Genomic DNA, 22311 nt, shown 5'->3' with positions numbered 1-22311 from the left:
TAAAACACTCACCATAAATTGTGAATATGATTTTGATAAATAATCTATGTTTAATCCCAAATGGAATAATTAAGTGCAAAGTTACCTTCAACCATTTAATAAAACACTGCAAATTTTATTTCATATGAAAATACAATCATTTTATAAAATCTTTACAAAGGAAAAATATTAAACAAAATAGCTTTCCTGGGTATCAATATTTACAACAGTAAAGCAGCTATTATTTGTCAATCAACCAACTAATTTAAATAATTTCAGAATAAATTAGCTGTTTCATTATTATACATTGAGATATTTTAATTAAAATGTCACAAAGGAAATCATATCTGTTGAATCACAAAAAGATGATGCTCAATGTACTAAATGATGGACAAACATTGGAAAGAATGTATATATCTCAAATGAATATTTACTCTGCCTTGGACAACACAACTGAAAGTTTTTTTTAACAAATTGACAACTACAATAGCAAAGCTTTAGAAAATCCACCACTGAGCCAAATCTTGCATAAAAGTTTTTTTTCAGGAAATCCTTTAAAGATTTAAGGCTTCTCCAGCTTCAATTAGCTGAAGTAGAAAAAAATGCATCTGGTTGGAGACACGAATAGAAAAGAATCAGAGGGATATGGACCAAATGTTGGCAAATGGGTCACTAGATTAATTTAGGATATTTGGTTGTCTGGACTGAAGGGTTTGCTTCTGTGCTCTACAAATCTATGACTCTATTTCTACATAGTCAGAATCAATTTCACAAAGCTAGGATTAGGCCATTCATCCTTTACAGCCCGTCTTGGGCTGTGGCCTAACTGCACACGTTTCGATGCAAGTTTCAGAAAGATTTCAGCAGTTCTTTTCAAAAAGTGAATATATATTCAGAAACATTGTTAAAGTCTGAAAGTATCAATGTAACTATTCTCAATGTTAAAGATCAGCCATTTCAGAAAGTCATTTAAATGTAGAGCTTTTCTAACAATAGGTGTGAATTCTGTCTGTGTCCCAATACTGACATTGTTGTTCGAAAAGCTCTGCATTTAAATGACATTCTTGAAGGTAATTTAAAACAAATTCTGGGATTAATGTACCAAAGAACAGAAGCCCATTCTGAAATATGAAAGATTTAATCTAAAATTGTTTAGTGAAGGTCATCTCCATGACCGTGGACTCCTTTGGCTATAAATCCTGTGATCATGATCTTATTGTCCATGACCACCTGATGAAAGAGCAGCGTCTGAAATGGAGTGATCAGTAAAAATGTCTCATTTGGATCCCCCAAGGTTAGAAATGGAAGCATATCTCTCCAAGGTTACAGTTTGATTTGCTCTTTCAACGTTGTTGAAATTTAAGGTGTTCCATTGTAGTGTAGGGGGAGGGGAGGTGGGGGAGGGGAGGTGGGGGTGGGGGAGAGGAGGTGGGGGTGGGGAGGTAGGGGAGGTGGGGGTGGGGAGGTGGGAGAGGGGGGAGGGGCGGATGGGGCCGGTGGGGGGAGGGGCGGGTGGGGGGGAGGGGTAGAGGGGCGGGTGGGGGGGAGGGGTAGAGGGGCGGGTGGGGGGGAGGGGCAGAGGGGCGGGTGGGGGGCGGGGCAGAGGGGCGGGTGGGGGGGAGGGGCAGAGGGGCGGGTGGGGGGAGGGGCAGGTGAGGGGGGGGAGGGGAGGCTGGGGGGGGGGGGGGAGGGGCGGGTGTAAGAGGGGAGGTGCTGGGCAGTGTAGTGTTAACCACACAGCTGTGGGTCTGGAGTCACGTGTAGGATGCAGCTGGGTGACTGAATGAATCCTTTCCCACAATGGCAGTTTCCTTCCCTAAAAAGAGCATGTGTGAATCAGATGGGCCCCCCACCCTAAAAACTGTTTCATCATCAGATTCTGAACTCCAGATTTCTGACAGAATTCAAATTCCATGATCTTGCCATGGCCGGATTAAAACTCAGGAGTCCCGGAACTGGGTTGATAGTCCAGTCCCTAATGGCACTCAGTTGTTGCTCCTTCAATCACCCTGTGATGGCAGGTGAACTCGTTGGTGCCTCCGCAGGTGGGAGGAGCGGGTGAAGGCCTTCCCACACTCTGTGCAGCCGAAGGGCTTCTCCCCAGTGTGGATCCGCTGGTGGGTCCTGAGATTGGAGGAATCGCTGAACCCCTTCCTGCACTCAGGGCAGCTGAAGGGCCACTCCCCTGTGTGAACCCTCTGGTGTCTCAGCAGGATGGAGGAATTGCTGAAGGCCTTCCCGCACTCGGTGCAGGGGAATGGCCTCTCCCCGATATGGATCTGCTGGTGGGTCAGCAGAGTGGTGGAATTGCTGAAGGCCTTCCTGCACTCTGGGCAGCTGAAGGGCTTCTCCCCAGTGTGGAGACGCTGGTGCTTCCACAAGTTGCTCACCTGACTAAATCCCTTCCCGCACTTGGGGCAGGTGAAAGGCTGCTCCCCTGTGTGGACCCGCCAGTGGGTCAGCAGGTCAGAGGAATGTCTGAATGCCTTCTTGCACTCGGAGCAAGAAAACGGCCTCTCACCAGTGTGGAGTCGCTTGTGGGTCTGGAGGTTGAAGGAATTGCTGAAGGCCTTCCCGCACTCAGGACATGGGAACGGCCTCTCCCCTGTATGGACCCGCTGGTGAGTCCGCAGGGCAGAGGCCTGCGTAAAGCCCTTCCCACAGTCAGGGCAGCTGAAGGGCCTCTCTCTGGTGTGACTGCGATGAGTCTCCAGAGCAGATGGGACACAGAAGCCTTTCCCGCAGTCACCACACTTCCATGGTTTCTCCACAGAGCGGGATTCCTCAGATTTCTCCATGACCGAAGCGTCAGCCACACAGAAACGCATGTAGAGCCCCTTCGCACCGTGATTTCCTCTTAACAGGCGGTGTACCTGTTACACGCTCCACACTCAGTGCACTGCAACAGTCTCACTCTGCCGAGGACATGGAGGTCCTGGGCCTCCTTCACCGCCGCTCCCTCACCACCCGACGCCTGGAGGAAGAACGCCTCATCTTCCGCCTCGGAACACTTCAACCCCGGGCATCAATGTGGACTTCAACAGCTTCCTCATTTCCCCTTCCCCCACCTCATCCTAGTTTCAAACTTGCAGCTCAGTTACTGTCTCCTTGACTTGTCCGACCTGCCTATCTTCTTTTCCACCTATTCACTCCACCCTCTCCTCCTTGACCTATCACCTTCATCTCCTCCCCCACTCACCCATTGTACTCTATGTTACTCTCTCCCCACCCCCACCCTCCTCTAGCTTATCTCTCCATGCTTCAGGCTCACTGCCTTTATTCCCGAAACGTTGATTTCGCTGCTCGTTGGATGCTGCCTGAACTGCTGTGCTCCTCCAGCACCACTAATCCAGCACTGCAACAGTAGGTCTATCCAGTCCCACTGATACTGGAAATGTACTCAAACAGAAACCAAAAAGCTTTGCTCCTTCTCACAGAATCACAGTCAAAAATCGTTGTGGTCCTGATGGATTGAGTGACCGTCAGACATTGACACCAAAGTGAGGACTGCTGACTCTGGAGAGTCACTGTCAAAAAGTATGGCACTAGAAAAGCACAGCAGATCAGGCAGCATCCGAGGAGCAGGAGAGTTGACATTACAGTTAATTTTGAAACTTCTGTCTCCAGATCTTCAAATGCTGTAAAAAGAGAATATAAAGCCATCACTTCAGTTCTGCTTTCTGCAGAACATTCTTTTCTTTTATTATTCCACAAAACTGAAAGCATCATCCCATTCTCTCTCTCCCCCTCTGTTCTCACTCCACTTTAATTAATTCTCCTGAAGGTGCTGATTCAGGATTTTACAGGTGCAGAAAAGCAAAAACGTCAAGGCTTATCTCTCTGAAACTCCACCTGAAAGTTAATATCTTTCACGTCATTGGCATAATGCTGAGAGTGAGCAGGTCGGATTTGGAAAGCAAAATAAAGTGTGCCAATTCAGGATGAGCCTGCAATACAGCTTCTTGAGGAACAACCTCAAGAAATGGTTAATGTCCCAGGAAGGGGAGCATAATGAGACTTCAAGGTATTAACACCGACACCAGAAAGAGAGAAACTGAACATACAGACATGGAAAACGTTAGTGGAAAGCCAGAATCATAGAGATATACACACAGAAACAGACACAGGCATTTCAGTCAAACTATTCTGTGCTGACCAGATATCCTAAATTAATCTAGTCACATTTGCCAGCACGTGTACACCCGTCCAGATGCCTTTTAAATGCTGTAATTTAGATTAGATTAGATTACTTATAGTGTGGAAACAGGCCCTTCGGCCCAACAAGTCCACACCGCCCCGCCGAAGCGTAACCCACCCATACCCCTACACCTACCCCTTACCTAACACTACGGGTAATTTAGTATGGCCAATTCACCTGACCTGCACATCTTTGGACTGTGGGAGGAAACCGGAGCACCCGGAGAAAACCCACGCAGACACGGGGAGAACGTGCAAACTCCACACAGTCAGTCGCCTGAGGCGGGAATTGAACCCAGGTCTCTGGCGCTGTGAGGCAGCCTCCACGACTTTCTCTGGCAGGTCATTCCGTACACACATTCACACCCGCCCAAACCTTGTGAAAAAGTTGCCTCCTTAGGTCTCTTTTAAATCTCCACGCCCCCTCCCCCGCCGCCCTCATCCTAAACCAATCACCCTCTAGTTCTGGACTCCCCCACCCAAGGTAAGACTATGTCTATTTACCCTATCCATGCTCCTTATGATTTTATAAAAGTCGATAAGGTTACCCCTAAGATACAGCCCCACCTTATCCTTCCGTCCCTCCTCACCCGGGCAATTAAGACACATACCTGAGTTTGCAGAGTCTGCTCCCTCCCTGGATTCACTCCAGTTGCTACCAGTGAACAGATTTTCTCCCTCTTAGATTGAACAGTTGCCCAGCGAAAGGATTTTACTCTGAAACGGGCAGAGCCACTTCCGCGTTGCGACGTCATCGATGGGTCGATGTGGGAGAGGGAGGGACAGGAAGGGGAGGAGCGAATAGCGGGGAGGGGGCGGAGCGATAGGGCGGAGAGACGATTGGGGTGAGGGGCGGGGCGACTGGGTGGAGCCAGGGGCGGGTACGGAGGCGGAGTGCGGCCGGGACAGTGGGAGGAGCAAGTGTCGAGCGACAGCCTTCGAGATGGGGCGTGACGAGGAAAAGGGGCGGGGCGAACGGCTGCTCCGCACTGCGCCTGCTCCGGATTGACAGGCCGCACTGCTCTGCACAGTTTACAAAAATCTTTTCCGTTCAGAGAATCCGCACAATGTAGAAGCAGGTCACCCGGCCCAATGAGACCACACCGACCCTCCGAAGGGTAACCCACCCACATCCATTCCCTTTCCTCTCCTGCCCGATATTTACCCCCCGAATAGACCTCACCTGCACGTATCTGGGGACTATGGGTCATTTAACATGATGAATCCACCCTAATCTGTACATCCCTGGACCATGTGGGGCAATTTAACATGGCCAATCCACCCTCACCCTTCACAGATTAACTACTCTCCGGGAAAAACAGCTCCTCCTCTTCTCTACCTTAAATCTACTCCCCCTAATTTTATGGCCGAGTCTCATCCACCAGCAGAAACTAGGCAGGGTGCTAGTGGGCGTGCGTCTGGATGGTATGCTCTTCAGAGGGGTTGAATAGCCTACTTCCACACTGTAGAGATTGAATGATTTATTGCAGTCGTGTTTGCCCCGGATCACAACCTCCCACCTTCCACCAAATCAAAAGACAAGTCCCCTCTGCTCTCTGGTGTGTGTGTTATCTGTCTGCTTAATCGTTTCCAGTGAATACGGCCCAAACCCCGTTGCTGTCAGTAAACTTTAAAATGCTCAGGAAACAATGTAATACCTGCGGTACTGAAAACTGGAAAGTTTCTAATGATAACAGTGACTGATTCACTCCTTCTGATGTACAGCAGTGGAAATACAATGTTGGAGACTGAAAGAAATTAGCAGTTTAAAACAAGAACCCACCTAACCCTTCACTTAGCACCCCACTCAACACACTGTACTTACTGCCGGTAAACCTTAAAGCACTTCATCCCCACAGTGCAATGGATTCCCACTTTCCACTAAAATTCTGGATGTACTCATTCACTCAGTTGCTGTCCCACAAATTAAAGATTTCACTGTAACTTGTTCTGTGCAACGAACCAGAATTGATCAGGGACCTCGAAGTGAAGGAGCCATTGAGAAGTAGTGACCATAATACAATAAGCTTCAATCTGCAATTTGAGAAGGAGAGGGTACAATCGGAAGTGACAATATTTCTGTATGATTAAAGGGAACTATGTAGCTATGAGGGAGGAGCTGGCCTAAGTTCAATAGTGCAATAACTTAGCAGGGATGACAGTGGAGGCACAATGGCAGATATTTCTGTGTATAATGCAGAAGATTCTGGATCAGTTCATTCCAAAAAGGAAGAAAGATCCTAGGAGGAGGCATGAGTGGCCGTGGCTGATGAGGGAAGTTAAGAAACATATAAAGTTAAAAGAGAAAAAGTATAACATAGCAAAGATAAGTGGGAAAACGGAGGACTGGGAAGTTTTGAAAGAACACCAGAGGATTACTAAGAAGGAAATACGCAGAGAAAAAATGAGGTACGAAGGAAAACTGGCCAAAATTATAAAGGAGGATAGTAAAAGCTTTTTTAGGTATGTGAAAGGCAAAAAAAAATGGTTAAGACTAAAATTGGGCCCTTGAAGACAGAAACAGGGGAATATATTACCAGGAACAAAGAAATGGCAGAAGAATTGAATTGGTACTTCAGATCTGTGTTCACTGGGGAAGACACAAGCAATCTCCCTGAAGTAACAGTAGCTGAAGGACCTGAACTTAAGGGAATTTATATTTGCCAGGATTTGGTGTTGGAGAGACTGTTAGGTCTGAAGGTTGATAAGTCCCCAGGGCCTGATGGTCTACATCCCAGAGTACTGAAGGAGGAGGCTCCAGAAATCGTGGATGCGTTGGTGATTATATTCCAGAATTCGATAGATTCGGGACCAGTTCCTGCGGATTGGAGGATGTTGTACTACTTTTTAAGAAAGGTGGGAGAGAGAAAACAGGAAATTATAGAGCAGTTAGTCTGACCTCAGTGGTGGGAAAGATGCTGGAGTGTATTATAGGGGATGAAATTACGACACATCTGGATAGTAGTAACAGAATAGGTCAGAGTCAGCATGGATTTATGAAGGGGAAGTCATGCTTGACTAATCCTCTGGAAATTTTTGAAGATGTAACTCTGAAGATGGATGAGGGAGATCCAGTAGAAGTAGTGTACCTGGACTTTCAGAAAGCTTTTGATAAAGTCCCACATAGGAGGTTAGTGAGCAATATTAGGGCACATGCTATTGGGGAAAAGTACTAACTTGGATTGAAAGTTAGTTGGTTGGCTGACAGGAAACAAAAAGTAGTGATAAATGGCTCCATTTCAGAATGGCAGACAGTGACCAGTGGGGTACCACAGGGATCAGTGCTGGGACCGCAGCTTTTTACAATATATATTAATGATATAGAAGATGGTATTAGTAATAACATTAGCAAATTTGCTGATGATACAAAGCTGGGTGGCAGGGTGAATTGTGAGGAGGATGTTAGGAGATTACAGGGTGACCTGGACAGGTTAGATGAGTAGTCAGATGCATGGCAGATGCAGTTTAATGTGGATAAATGTATGGTTATCCACTTTGGTGGCAAGAACAGGAAGGCAAATTACTACCTAAATGGAATCAATTGAGGTAAAGGGGCAGTACAGAGAGATTTGGGTGTTCTTGAACACCAGTCAATGAAGGCAAGCATGCAGGTACAGCAGGTAGTGAAGAAGGCTAATAGCATACTGGCCTTCATAACAAGAGGGATTGAGTATAGAAGCAAAGAGGTTCTTCTGCAGCTGTACAGGGCCCTGGTGAGACCACACCTGGAGTATTGTGTGCGGTTCTGGTCTCCAATTTGAGGAAAAACATTCTGGCTATTGAGGGAGTGCAGCGTCGGTTCACGAGGTCAATTCCTTGAATGGCGGGACTACCTTACGCTGAAAACATTGGAGTGACTGGGCTTGTATACCCTTGAGTTTAGAAGGGATCTGATTGAGACATATAAGATTATTAAAGGATTGGACACTCTGGAGGCAGGAAACATGTTTCCGCTGATGGGTGAGTGCCGAACCAGAGGACACAGCTTAAAAATACGGGGTAGACCATTTAGGACAGAGATGAGGAGAAACTTCTTCACCCAGAGAGTGGTGGCTGTGTGGAATGCTCTGCCCCAGAGGGCAGTGGAGGCTCAGTCTCTGGATTCATTTAAGAAAGAGTTGGATCGAGCTCTCAAGGATAGTGGAATCAAGGTTTATAGAGCTAAGGCAGGAACAGGATACTGATTAAGGATGATCAGCCATGATCATATTGAAAGGTGGTGCAGGCTCGAAGGGCAGAATGGCCGACTCCTGCACCTATTGTCTATTGCTCCCAGTAAGGGCAAAACACCTTTGAAAGCTGCTCTGAAAGTGCTCTGACTCTACTGCTTTCAGCAAAGCTGATTAGAGTTATAAAGCATGGAAACAGACCCTTCGGCCCAGCTTGTTATGCCAATCAAATACTCGAAATTAACCTAGTCGCATTTGGGCCCATATCCCTCTAAATCCTTCCTATTCATGGACCTATCCACATTCCTTTTAAATGTTGTCATTATCTGGTAGTTTGTTACACACATGCACCATCCTCTGCACGAAAACCTTGCCGGTCACGTCCCTTTTAAAACATTCCCCTCTCACCTCAAACATATGCCCTCTAGATTTGGACTCCCCTACCCTGGGGAAAAGTGCTTGGGTATTTACCCTATCCATGCCCCTCATAAACATCTATAAGATCACCCCATAGCCTCCAATTCTCCAGGGAAAATATCCCTGGCCTCTTCAGCCTCTCACTATAGGTCACAAGCATGGCAACAGCCTTGTATATCTTCTCCAACCACTTCCAAAGTTTCACAACCTCTTTGCTATAGCAGGGAGACCAGAACTGAACACAGTATTCCAAAAGTGGCCTAAACAATGTCTTATCCAGCTGCAAAATGCAGCACCTCTCATTTCTCTAAATTAAACTCCATCTGCCACTCCTCGGCCCATTGGCCCACCTGAACAAATCTAATTTATAATGAACTCTCTTATTCCCTAGAAGCTGAAAATCTCCATCCCACATACTCTCTTTCCATTTGCCAAAACTAATCCCTGCTGTACCTCATCCTGAAGGGTCTGCTTCATGCTGACTAACAGGCCCACACTCAGGAGAGATCTAATTGAAACACAGAGAATACTGAATGGACTGGATACAGTGGACGTTGGGAAGATGTTTCCGTTGGTAGGAGAGACTTAGACCCGAGGGCACAGACTCAGAGTAAAGAGAAGGCCTTTTAGAACATAGATAAACATAAAACTCTTCAGCCAGATAGTGGTGAATCTATGGAATTCATTGCCACAGAAGTCTGCACAGGCTAGGTCACTGAGTATATTTAAGACTGAGACATATGTTCTTGAGTACCAAGGGGATCGAGGGTTATGGAGAGAAAGCAAGAGAATGGAATTGAGAAACCTATGAGCTACAATTGAATGGTATGAGCAGACTTGATGGGCTGAATGGCCTACTGTCTGCTCCTATGTCTTATAGTCTCTTGCTGTCCTGGACACAGAGTGAGAACTGGGAACAGAAGTCGGCCATTTGGTTTTTTGAGCCTGCATAAGCATTGAACAGATCATAATGGATATGAATCTAACTACATCGAAGTGGATAGGTTGGGACTTTTTCACTGGAGCACAGCGGGATGCGAGGTGACCTTATAGAGGTTTATAAAATCATGAAGGATATAGATGAGGTGAACGGCGGGTCTTCTTTCTCTGGGGTGGTTTCAAGATTAGGGAGCAAAGTTTGACAGTGAGTGGAGAAAGATTTTAAAAAGACATGAGGGGCACCAGTTTGTTTTAAAAAAACACAGAGCGTGGTTTGTGTGTGGAATAAATGTCCAGAGGAAAGATGCAGGTACCGTAACAACGTTTCAAAGAAATTTGGACAAGTCCATGAATAGGAAATGTTTGGAGGGATATGGGCCAAACACAGGCAGCTGGGACTAATTTAGTTTGAAAACATAGTCAGCATGGACTAGTTGGACTGAAACTGTTCTAATACCATCTCCTTGCCTTCCCCCATAAACATCCACTTATTTGTTGTTCAAAAATCAGACAAACTCAGCCTTGAATACACTCAATGACCCCCCTAACTGCAGGAAGACATCCCACTTCTCAACTCAATTCCTCTTGTTAAAATACCACTTGCCTTGCTGATTGCTTGCTGCCCCTGTCTGACAACTGCTATTGACTGGTTTCAATAACATTCACACATCATTCCTGATGAAGGGCTCATGCCCAAAATGTCAACTCTCCTACTCCTTGAATGCTGCCTGACCTGCTGTGCTTTTCCAGTGCCACACTTTTCGACTCTGATCTCCAGCATCTGCAGTCCTCACTTTCTCCACACCCCAATACATCACCATTTAAACAATACACCTCCTTTCTGCTTTTTTTCACACCATAGGCTATAATTTTACATTGTGGGACTGCATTTGCCATGTGTTAGCCAATTGTGGACTTCTCTACATCGGGGAGACTTGGAGAACAGCATCGTGCCTGGGCCCGCAGAGGCCGACCGGACCTCCCAGTCACCAGCCATTTTAATTCCCCTTCCCACTCCCTTTCTGACATAACCATCTTTGGCCTCCTCCCTTACCACAATGAATCAAACTGCAAATTGGAGGAACAACATCTCATCTTCCGCCCGGGCTGCCTAGAGTTGGGAGGACTCAACATTGGGGAACTCAATTTCAAATAAGCTCCCTATCTTTCTAGCTTCTCCTCCTCCCTGCCATCAACCAGATTCATTCCTCTCATTGATGGCGGCTAGAGGGTGGGGCTGGGGAGAACAGAAAGAATGGACGGGAGCTGGGAGAATAGAGAGAATGGACGGGGGCTGGGTGGAGCTTTGGAGAACAGAGAGAGAGAATGGACGGGGGAGCAGAGGGTGAGGGAGAGGAGAAGGACTTGGGGGCGGGAAAAAGGCCTGCAGGGCAGAGCGTGGGGGACCCAGAGAATGGGGGGGGAAGGGTCTGAGAGGGAGAATGTGGGGCTAGAGTGTTGGGGGGGCAGGAGAGAGAATGGTGTGGGGTGCAGAATGTGAGGAGAGACAGAGAATGGACGGGGGCAGAGGATAGATGGAGAGGGAGAATGAGTGACAAGGAGAGGGTGGGGGAAGTGGAAGAATGGGCAGCAGAGAGTTGGTGGAGAGAGAGAGAATAGACAGGGAACAGAGAGATGGAGAGCGGAGGGTGAGGGGAGAGAGGGAGGATAGATGGGGTCAGAGGGCGGGGAGAGGGAAATGGACATGGGGCACTTTGGGTAGCAGGGTGGAAATAGACAGGAGGAGCTGTGGATGGACAGGGGGTGCTGAGGGTGGGGGGGCGAACAGAAAGGAGGTGCTGTGGGTAGCAAGAAGGGAATAAGTGACCTCAAGGACAATCTTTTTATGCAGAGGGTGGTGAGGGTGGTGTGTGTGTGTGTGTGTGTGTGTGTGTGTGTGTGTGTGTGACAAGCTGCCAGGGAAGTGGTGGAGATAGGTACAATTACAATATTTAAAAGGCATCTGGGAGGGATACAGGCCAAAGGCTGGAACTTGGGACTGGGTCAGCTTGGACATCTGGTCAGCATGGATGAGTTCAACCAAAGGGTCTGTTTCCGTGCAGTGTGTCTCTAGATGTCTATAACTCTATGATTGAAACCAGATCTTTTTACTGATAATCTTCCTGCCGGACTTTTGTAGTGCACCCAGTTTCAGGAGATTTGTGGTGGGTATAAGTGGCACATGTCTCCTATCATGGGAATTCTGGAAAATATAAAAGGGCTGTTAAAAGTACTTCAACTTTGGGAACACTGGGTCTTGTGGAAGCAGGGCATTTGACAAACCTTTTCAGAGAAATTCTCTCCAACTGGTGGACTATAAACAGTTTTCCCAAGGAACATTACACAGATATTAAGAATGTTACCTTCTGTAAAACATTTTCCTGAAAATTGCAGAAGAATTCAACTTGCTAATGTGAAACAAATGTTGGAGAGAAAGGAAACTGCCAAGATCAAAAGGCTGATGAATGTCAACATTTATCAGATTGTTTCGAGAACAGAAAAACCTGCACTGGAGACACCCTGAAGAGGGTTGTCTCATACCTATTCCTTCAATTAGTTTTATATGTCTTAATTGTTAAGTCATACCTAGCACATGGAAAGATGGCTATGGTTTGTGGAGGTCAGTCATCTCGGCTTCACGACATCTTTGCAGGAGTTCATAGGCCAAACCATCTTCATCAATGATCTTCCTCCATCATAAGTTCAGAAGTGGAGATGTTGCAATAATTGCAGATGTTCAGCACTATAAACAACTCCTCATAAACTGAAGCAGTTCAGTTTGAAATGCTACAAGATCTTAACCATATCCAATGGGCTGATGAGTGGCAAGTAACATGAATGCCACGCAAATGTCACACAATGACTCATCCCCAAAAGAAATACTCTGACCACTGACCTGTGATATCAACAATGTTACTGTCACTAAATACCCCACGATCAACATCCTTGGGGTCTACCATTGATCAGAAAATCAACTAGATGAACCGTATATACACAGTGGCTACAAGAGCAGGTCAGAGGCCAGGAATACTGCAGTGAGTAACTCACCTCCTGACTCTCCAAAACGTGTTCCAACTTCTACAAGCCACAAGTCAGCAGTGTAATGGAATACTCCCCACTAGCTTGGATGGGGTTGCAGCTTCAACTGTATTTGAAACGCTTCATACCATCCAGGTCAATGTTGTCTGCTTGATTGGTACCATATCCACTGTTCAGAAGCAGTAGTGTGTAGTATCTGCAAGACACACTGCAAAAATTTACCAAAGCACCTTACAAATTGCCTTTCAAACTAACAACCACTTCCATCTAGAACGACCAGGAAAACAGATACATGGGAACACAACCTCTTGCAAGTACCCCTCCAAGCCACTCACCATCTCGACTTGGAAATATATTACTGTTCCTTCAGTGTCACTGGTCCAAATCCTGGAATTCCTTCCCTCAAGACATTGTGGGTCACCGTACAGGATGTGGACTGCAATGGTTCAAGAAGGCAGCTCACCATCACATTCTCAAGGAGAACCAAATGCTGGCCAGCCAGCGACGCCCATGTACCAGAAGTAGATTTTAATAAATTATTGAAACAGCGGGTTGGAATCTGCAAACTAAAGAAAATCAACGTTAAGAAGGGTCAGATGGAGAGCATTGATTCGGTGTTTATTTGAGAACAGATAAAGAGCGATTATACTGACACTGAATTGGAACTAGAGTTTAGAGTTAAACACCTGTAGTGTTCCACTCAATGCATAAATCTAAAATCGCTGAAAGATTTGCCCCTGACGTGTACTTCAGTAACACATGAATAGGACAATTAAGAAGGCATATGGGATACTAGATTTCATGACATTAATGGCGCCTTCAATTCCCACGATCCCATGCGATCGAGAAACCTCTCTATGGGGCCCTGGCAGTGCGCATGCGTGCGGTAAGTGTGAGCGAAATGGCGCCGGCGGCTGAAGGAACAAGAACAGAAATCGCTGGAAAAGCTGAGCAGGTCCGGCAGCGACTGTCGAGAGAAATCGAGGAGGTGTTTCAGGTTCAGTGATCGTTCTTCAGAACAGGGTGAGACAGGGTAGGATTGGAAACCGCGGGAGGAGGGAGACTGGGGAGTTTATAAACTCCTAGGGGGAGGCCTGAGGCCGTGAATAAAACCTCCCCAGGCCCACTTCACCACCGGAGGAGCTCTCGTGTTGCCCGGGCAACAGGGCGCCATCATTGTAAGGATAAGGCACATGTTGACTTGGGGCGGGGAGCGCGGGCGGCCATCTTGGTGAGGGCACCATCAGCCGTCATTTCCGGGAGAGAAATGACAGTTGGTGTCATTCAACTAGAATTTCCTCATTTCACTCAGAGACCTGTCCCTGAGCTTGGTCTGTGTGTCCTTCAGACAGGAAAAGGGAGTGGGAGGGAGAGAGGGAGAGAGATCTAGAATGACACGAAGGCGGACTGTGAATTTGAGGTGAATGAATCTGATCATTTGTGGCGCTGGGTACTTCCAAGATCGCAGTGGCCAGGAGAGCATTGATGTGTTGATGTTATTTTCAGTTTGTAGACTGGGAAAAGAGAACGCCAGGAGTGGAGGAAAGACATGATGAAGATAGATTTGAAATTCAATACAGGAGGAGGGTTAACTTGAGCCAGCACCAGCCCATATCCCTCCGAACTCTTCCTATTCATATACCCATCCAGATGCCTTTTAAATGTTGGAAATACACTAGCCTCCTCCACTTCCTCCGGCAGCTCATTCCATACACCTACCACTCTCTGCATGAAAAAGTTGCCCCTTAGGTCTCCTTTAAATCTTTTCCCTCTCATCCTAAACCTATGTTCTGTAGTTATCGACTCCCCCACCCCAGAGAGAAGACTTTGTCTATTTATTCTATCCGTGCACCTCATCATTTTATAAACCTTTATAAAGTCACCCCTCAGTGTTCGACTGTCCACGGAAAACCGCCAGACTGTTTAACTTCTCCGTATAGCTCAAATCCCTCAACCCTGGCATCATCCTTGTAAATCTTTTCTGAACCCTTTCAAGGTTCATACATCCTTCTGATCGGAAGGAGACCAGAATTGTATGCAATATTCCAAAAGTGACCGAACCAATGTCACGTACAGCTGGAACATGACCTCCCAACTCCTGTGTCAATACTCTGACCGGTAAAGGAAAGCATACCAAACACATTCTTCACTATCCTATCTATCTACAACTCTACTTTCAAGGAGCTTTGAACCAGCACTCCAAGGTCACTTTGTTCAGCAACACTCCGTAGGACATTACCATTAAATAGTTCTGCTAAGATCAGCTCAAGATTTGCCGGGATTTGTAAACTTTTAATCCTATCAATTGCCCCAACACCATTTCCCCACAACTACTCATTTCCTTCAGTTCTGCTCTCAGTGGACCATGTGTTCCCCACCATTTTGGGGATGTTACCTGTGTCCTCCTTTGTGATGATAGAAGCAACATATGTGGTTAATTAGTCTGCCATCTCTTTGTTCCACATGAGAACTTTGCCTGTTCTAGTTGTTATTGTTTTCTCTAATTTATTTTGTCTTCACATACCCATTTTCCCCTTTTGATCAATCCTTTTGTTGAAACCTGAACTGCTCCCAGTCTTCAGATCTGGTACTTTATTTTTAGCCAATTTGTATGCCACTCCTTTGGATCTCGTCCTATCCATCATGTCCCTTGTTAGCCATGGATGTGCCACCTTCTGTGTTTTATTTTTTCAGACAGGAATGGACAACTGTTGCAGTTCCTCCAGGTGCTCTTTAAATGTTTGTCATTTCTTTCAATAATGTTCCCTCATTTGTTGTGGCCTGTTTGTGCCTCTGCCATTGTAATTTCTTTGCTTTAAATATAAGTCCCCAGTCTCAGAATCACCTCCGTTCCTCTCCATTTTAATGGAAAGTTCTCTCACTTGGTTCTTCACTCTTCTGCAAGAGACCTCTTACAGCTACAATGCCAATTATTCCCTTCTCATGAAGAAATTAATATTTTGGAATGAAATTGCCATTGTTCAGCAGAACCATAGCCACTTTTGGAATGTTGTGTGCTGTTCTGGTCGCAGTCCTATCAGAAGGATGTTGTGAAACTTGAAAGGGTTCAGAAAGGATTTACAAGAATGTTGCCAGGTTGGAGGGTTTGAGTGATAGGGAGAGGCCAAGCAGACTGGGGCTGTTTCCCCTTGCGTGCTGGAGGCTGAAGTTGATAAAATCATGAGGGGCATGGATAGGGTAAATAGTCAAGGTCTTTTCCTTGAGATGGGATACTCCAGAATGTAAGGGTAATAGGTTAAGGGTGGGGTGGGGAAGGGAAGGTTTAAAAGGGACATAAGGGGCAACTTTTTCATTCAGAGGGCAGTGTGTGTAAGGAACAAGCTGCTAGAGGAAGTGGTGGGGCTGGTACAATCACAACATTTAAAAGGCATCTGGATGGGTATATGAATAGGAAGGGGTTAAAGGAATATAGGTCAAGTGCTGGCAAATAGGCCTAGATTGATTCTGGATATCTGGTCGGCATGTTCACTTTCTCTCTGGTGTCGGTGTCAATACCTTGATGTCTTGTTTTCTCCCCCTTCCTGGGGACGTTAACCATTTCGTGTCTCATTGTTTGTCAAGAAGCTGCATTGCAGGTTCACTCTGAATTCACAGTTTTTGCTTCCCAAAATCAGACCTGCTCACTCTCAGCAGTATTCCAGTGTTGGGAAAGAAACTAACTTTCAGGTGGAGCTATCCAAAATTCAGAGAGATGTCAGTCTTGACATTTTTTTGCTTTTCTGCCCCTGTAAGATCCTGAATCAGCACCTTCAGGAGAATTAGAGGGGAGTGAGAGTGAGAGTGGGATGATGCTTTCAATTTTGTGGAATAACAAAAGAAAAGAACGTTCTGCAGAAAGTAGAGTTGCTTGTTCTGAATTGCTACCCTGCACTGACAGTGATGACTTTTGTAATTTTTTTTACAGAGTGTTTGAAGATCTGAAGACAGAAGTTTCACAATCAACAGATGAAGGGCTTATGCTTGAAACATTGACTCTCCTGCTCTTCGGATGCTGCCTGACCTGCTGTGCTTTTCCAGCGCCTCACTTTTCAACACTGAGTGTCCAGTGTCTGCAGTCCTCACTTTGATGTCAATGTCTGACAGTCACTCAATCCATTGGGAACACAACAATTTTCGACTGTGATTCTGTGAGAAGGAGCAAAGCTTTTTGGTTCCTGCTTCTATATGTTTTCAGAATCAGTGGGACTGGATGAGAGACCGTATGGTTGCAGTGCACTGAGTGTGGAGCCAGAAATAGTTAGATGACCTGGAAAGAGGAATTCAGAGCAGGGAGGGGCTCTACACATGTTTGTGCGCAGCTGAAGTTTTGGCCATGGAGAAACCTGAGGGATCCTGTCCCGTAGAGAAACCATGTCAGTGTGGTGACTATGGGAAAAGTTTCCATTTCCCGTCTGCCCTGGAGACTCATCGGCGCACTCACACCGGGGAGAGGCCGTTCCCCTGCACAGAGTGTGGTAAGGCCTTCAGCAATTCCTCTGACCTGCTGAAGCACCAACGGGTCCACACAGGGGAGAGACCCTTCAGCTGTCCCAAATGCGGGAAGGGCTTTACCCAGGCCTCCAGTCTGCTGACCCACCAGCAGGTCCACACCGGGGAAAGGCCGTTCCTTTGCACCAAATGCAGGAAGGCCTTCAGCAATTCCTCAGCCCTGCTGAGACATCAGCAGGGCCATACTGGGGAGAGGCCCTTCACCTGCCCCGAGTGCGGGAAAGCCTTCAGCAATTCCTCCGACAGGCTAAAGCACCAGCGGGTCCACACAGGGGAGAAGCCCTTCAGCTGCCCCGAGTGTGGGAAGGGCTTTACCCACGCTTCCACCTTGCTGACCCACCGGCGGGTCCACACCGGGGAGAGGCCCTTCACCTACCCCGAGTGCGGGAAAGCCTTCAGCAATTCGTCCGACAGACTGAAGCACCAGTGGGTCCACACTGGGGAGAGACCCTTCAGCTGCCCCGGGTGTGGGAAGGGCTTTACACAGGCCTCCACCCTGCTGGCCCACCAGCGGGTCCACACTGGGGAGTGGCCATTCACCTGCTCTCAGTGTGGGAAGGGATTCCCCCGCTCTTCCCACCTGCAGAGGCACCAGCGAGTTCACATGCAATGGCAGGGGGATTGAAGGAGCAATGGCAGAGTCCCATTATTGACTGGACCCCTGGGTTTGAATCCTGTTTTGGCAGATGGCGGAATTGGAAGTCGGTCAGAAGTCTGGAGTTCGGAATCTAATGATGAAACCATTTTTGGCGGGAGCATGAGATTTACTCATGTCCTTTTTAGGAAAGGAAACTGCCGTGTGGGAAAGGGTTCATTCAGTCGTCCCATCCTTTACCCGGGCTGGCCTACATGTGACTCCAGACCCACAGCTGTGTGGTTGACTCCCCCACCTGCGGAAATGAACAGGGAGAAACTTACTTGGATACAGGGTCTGGGTTGAAACTGCTGAGTGAGGCAATACTTCCTACGGGTTAAGGCTGTACCAAGGATCCAATTCCAAAGGGATAACTTGGTGCTGACTAATAGTAAAGAAAGTTGGGGGTGGGGGGACTGTGTACTCTTTGACCTTGAGCTTTTTTTTTTAAAAAAAGCTACTTTTTCTACGCCTTTTTGCTGGGGGGGAATCTGAAGCTGTAATAAAATTGGGTCTTGATAAAGGTTACCTGAACTTACCACTGGGCTCAGACTTTCATTGAAAGCTTTGAGCTCCAAGAGGTTTTTGTTTTAAAGCTGCTCATTTCTTTCAGCTTCTTGCACTAAGTTTCCAATGTCATGTATCAGATGGAGCAGTGAATGAGTAGCTGGTATCGTTAGAAATTGTAAATTTGTCATGAGTGCAGGTACTGCATCATTCACTCAGCATTGTAAAGTTTCCTGGCAGCACCGGGAGGTGGGGGCTGCCTTCACTCGAAATGATATGGAGGAGCCAGAGATGGACTGGGTTGGATCAAGTTCAAAAATCACACATCAGGTTATCGTGGTTTATTTGGAACCACTAGCTTTCGGAGCGCTGCTCCTTCATCAGGAAGCTGTGGAGAAGGATCATAAGACAGAATTTATAGCAAAAGATCACAGTATAGTGCAACTGATCGGATATATTCAACAAACCTAGATTGTTGTGAAGTCTTTTGTCTTTTAGAATAGGTTGCAAGTTTTAGTTCATTAATGTGTAAATCCCAGAAAGTCTTTGAAGTCAGATTCTCGAGATGACTTAAGGTTTTATATAAATCGGTTTCATCTCAGTTCAGACAACAATGAAATGTGTGAGGTTTGAGTCTGTCTGTATCCCAATCTTGAATCAGACTGGTTCTATTTCCAAAGGAGGAATTTACAAATATTACATGTATCAACTGCCTGCAGGTTGTGTGCTTTTTGATCAAAATTGAATGTATCTGCAAATGCAAATTCACCCCATAGACCTGTGTGTGCATGAGAGCGCGTGTGTCTGTTTGCGTAGGTGCTAATGTCTCCTCTGAAACGGTGAGGTGCTTCCATTGTCCTGTCCTGGGAGCAATGCTCTTGCTGGTGCCTCTCTGTCTGACCTGTCCTTTGTGTGGCTTTGGTATTGCTGGGTTGTGAAACTGCCCTCAGGACTTTGGGATAGCTGTGGTACTCTGTCATTGTTAGTGGGTACTTGAGGTGTACAGGTATTCCCTTGTCTGCAAGTGCTGTCGAGTTTCACTTGTCAGCCTGCTTGGTCTCTGCGAAGGCATTCTGGGTGTTTTGGTACAGTTTGGCCAATTTTGCTTTTGTGGGCCTATTGTGGGTTGCCAGGGTGACAGATCTTTTCCCACATACAATTACCAGGAATACTTGGAATCCTGAGAAGGATTTAAGTGAATCCTCGAGAGACGTTATATCCCTTGGACTATTCCCAGCAAGTGAATGAACTATCAAGACTCTTGTAAAGATTCGTGGGAACTCTTGCAGGGATGTAAAGAAAACTAGATTTACAATTTAAGGCCATACATCCCATTCTGCTAAGTTACACCAATTAATTGGTAATTTTTATTTGTTTAAAAATGTGAAATCTTAATGAAGAGTTCTTCCAGTTAATCACTGGGTATTCAAATTTCTCTTCAAAATTAAAGATCATAACAAAACCGGGTGTCTTTGTGGGATGTTGAATCTGTAGTATGTGCTTGGTAAAATTTGGATGAACAATATTTCAAAGTGAATTTTATCGTGTTAAGTACTAAGACTTTCTGGAGAGGAAAGATTTGCCCTTGTGTGTTTTGCAACATTTAATCAAGGTCAGTTCAATAGAATACGCAGACAAGTTGATGCTAGAGTTGAGAGCTATGGCAAAATAGCAGACATAATGCAGGCAGTAGCACGGCAATTAGGGTAAGAAAGTTAGTTCAAAAAATTATAAAAACAGGTTGGAAAGTTTTGTCAGCTTTTCTTAAAAATAGTTAACAAAATAAGTGTTGGTTCTGCAGAAAATGAGTCTGGGGATTCAGTAATGGAGGATAAAGAGATGGCAGATGAATTGAAAAGAGTTTGAATCTGACTTCACTAGAGAGGATACAAGTAACACCCTAGAACTAGCTGTAAATCAGGAATTGAAAGGGAGGGAGGAACTGAAGAAAATTACAATCCCCAGGGAACTAGTACTGAGTAAACTGTTGGAACTCCGAGCTGATAAGTCCCGGGTATTTGAAGGAATTCATCCTAGACTCTTAAAGAGAAATTAGGGCGTGAAATAAGACCATAAGACATAGGAGTGGAAGTAAGGCCATTCGGCCTATCGAGTCCACTCTGCCATTCAATCATGGCTAATAGGCATTTCAACTCCACTTCCCCGCATTCTCCCCGTAAGAGTTAATGTATTGGTTTTAATTTTCCAAACCTCATTAGTTTCAGGGGTGGTTTTGTTTACATTGGACAAATCCTTTCTTCAAAAAGGGAGACCATTTAACTTAACATATGTAATGGGGAAAATGTTCAAATCTATTATCAAAGATATTATGACAGAGCACTTGTATAAGTTCAAGGTAATCAGAAAGCGGGAATGTGTTTTTGTCGATGGGAAATAATGTTGTAATAATTATTTGAAGAACGGCCTGTCCGCACTGCGACTGAGCTGATGACCCTCCAGTGCCCCCAGGGAATGGGATCCCTTCCCTCAGTCCCCACATTTCCCCAAATTCTCCGCAGTTCTGGTGTCCTTTTGGTTCTGTGTTTCCGATGAACAATTTGAAACTGGGATCACACTCAGGAAACGTGTAGTCACTCCCTCCTGCGAATAGTGTAATGTTTCTTCAGTCTGTGTAACTGGTTAAAGCGCTGCCCAAAGTCAGCTCACGGGGAGACTCTCTCAACAAGGGGAGAAGACATACAAAAGTTGAGTAGCGAGACAAAATGCAAAACCAATAAAATGTCGAACCATGGAGAAAAAATATTGTGGCTCTACCCCTTTTTTGCCTATTGGCATTTAGACACTTAAAATCTGTTAGTTACACCAGCATCCCGATAGAGCATACAGCGCATGTTTGCCGGTGTCAGGAACGTCGTGCGCATGCTCGCCGGGTGTCAGCAAAATACTGGGCATGCTCATCGCAGTTCTCACAAAAAGGCGCGCGATTTTCTTTTGATTGACCAATAGGAAGTACTGGAGGACCGGAAGGAGTCTAGTCCTCCTGCCAATCAGAGCCACCCCATTGTCTGAATGCGGAAGTTGGACCATGAGTTTCTGAAGATGCTGCTGCTGTTTCTCTGAATGAAGATTGAGCTTCACCCCAGACTGCAATCTCCTTCCTCTGTCCAACATCTGTGAGTACGGAACTCTCTTTTCTCACCACCTTTTCCATTTTTTTTCATTCTGAGGTTCAGTTGTTGACTTGCAGCAACTGACAGGAAAGGAAGTGAATCGGGGTCGGGACAGACTCTGGAAACGTTGCTCCACGTCTGTGTCGCAATTGGCAAAATAGACAGGCAGGAGGCTGGAAGAACAGAAGAAGCCAGGTAGCATCAGGAGGTGGAGAAGTCGACGATTCAGGTGTAACCCTTCTTCAGGATTGGGGATGGGTGCAGATAAAGGGTGTCCTGGGGGCAGGGTGGTGAAGTGGGGACAGGTGAAAGGTCTGACCTGGTTGGTGAATGGGAGAAATAAATCTGGTTAGTGACAAGGAGGAGTGGAAATGAGGGGGAGGGGCTGAGAAGGGAGTCGTTGTGGTGGTGAAGAGATGGGAAGTGAGGTTATTTGAGACTGGAGAACTTAATGTTGAGTCCGCTGGGCTGTAGGCTGCCCAGGCAGAAGATGAGGTGTTGTTCCTCCAATTTGTGGTTTGGTTCATTGTGGCAATGGAGAAGGCCTAAGATAGTCTTTTCAGAAAGGGAGTGGGAAGGGGAATTAAAGTGGGTAGTGACTGTGGACCTGCCTGCAATGCTCAGCAAACCGTTCCCAAGTTTATGCTCAGTCTCCCTAATGGAGAGAAGACCACAATTGGAAACATGAGAAAAAGAGTACAACAATGTGAAGTTGTGAAAAAGAGCAGAAAGGAAGTGTATTATTTAAATGGTGATATACTGAGATGTGGAGACAGTGAGATCTGCAGAT

At 46.2% G+C, this 22311-nt stretch overlaps 4 protein-coding genes across 4 annotated transcripts in view; 2 read left to right on the top strand and 2 right to left on the bottom strand.

Moving 5' to 3' along the window:
- The window catches only part of LOC140460630 (uncharacterized), a 569010-nt gene that overhangs the window by 76313 nt on the left and 470386 nt on the right, over positions 1-22311 (top strand). The window lies entirely within an intron of this gene.
- LOC140460632 (uncharacterized) overlaps positions 1-22311 on the bottom strand; it is a 1198404-nt gene that overhangs the window by 907432 nt on the left and 268661 nt on the right. The gene's annotated exons all lie outside the window — the stretch shown is intronic.
- Positions 1690-2807, bottom strand: LOC140461051 (uncharacterized). The gene has a single exon (XM_072555834.1). The coding sequence runs from the start codon at positions 2805-2807 to the stop codon at positions 1980-1982; it is 828 nt and encodes a 275-aa protein (XP_072411935.1). The 3' UTR covers positions 1690-1979.
- LOC140461050 (uncharacterized) overlaps positions 13639-22311 on the top strand; it is a 47481-nt gene continuing 38808 nt past the window's right edge. The window contains exons 1-2 of the mRNA XM_072555833.1: positions 13639-13763; positions 16666-17837. Coding sequence (XP_072411934.1) covers positions 17074-17837 — 764 coding nt within the window. The 5' untranslated portion in view covers positions 13639-13763; positions 16666-17073. The remainder of the gene's footprint in view (positions 13764-16665; positions 17838-22311) is intronic.

This window comes from Chiloscyllium punctatum, chromosome 36, assembly GCF_047496795.1.
Source record: "Chiloscyllium punctatum isolate Juve2018m chromosome 36, sChiPun1.3, whole genome shotgun sequence".
Taxonomy (NCBI): domain Eukaryota; kingdom Metazoa; phylum Chordata; class Chondrichthyes; order Orectolobiformes; family Hemiscylliidae; genus Chiloscyllium; species Chiloscyllium punctatum.
The sequence above is the reverse complement of the archived record's forward strand: the minus strand, read 5'-3'. Positions and strand labels throughout refer to the sequence as shown.

Coding starts and splice junctions, on each gene's coding strand:
- LOC140461051 (XM_072555834.1), bottom strand. CDS start 2,807: ATGCGTTTCTGTGTGGCTGACGCTTCGGTCATGGAGAAATCTGAGGAA.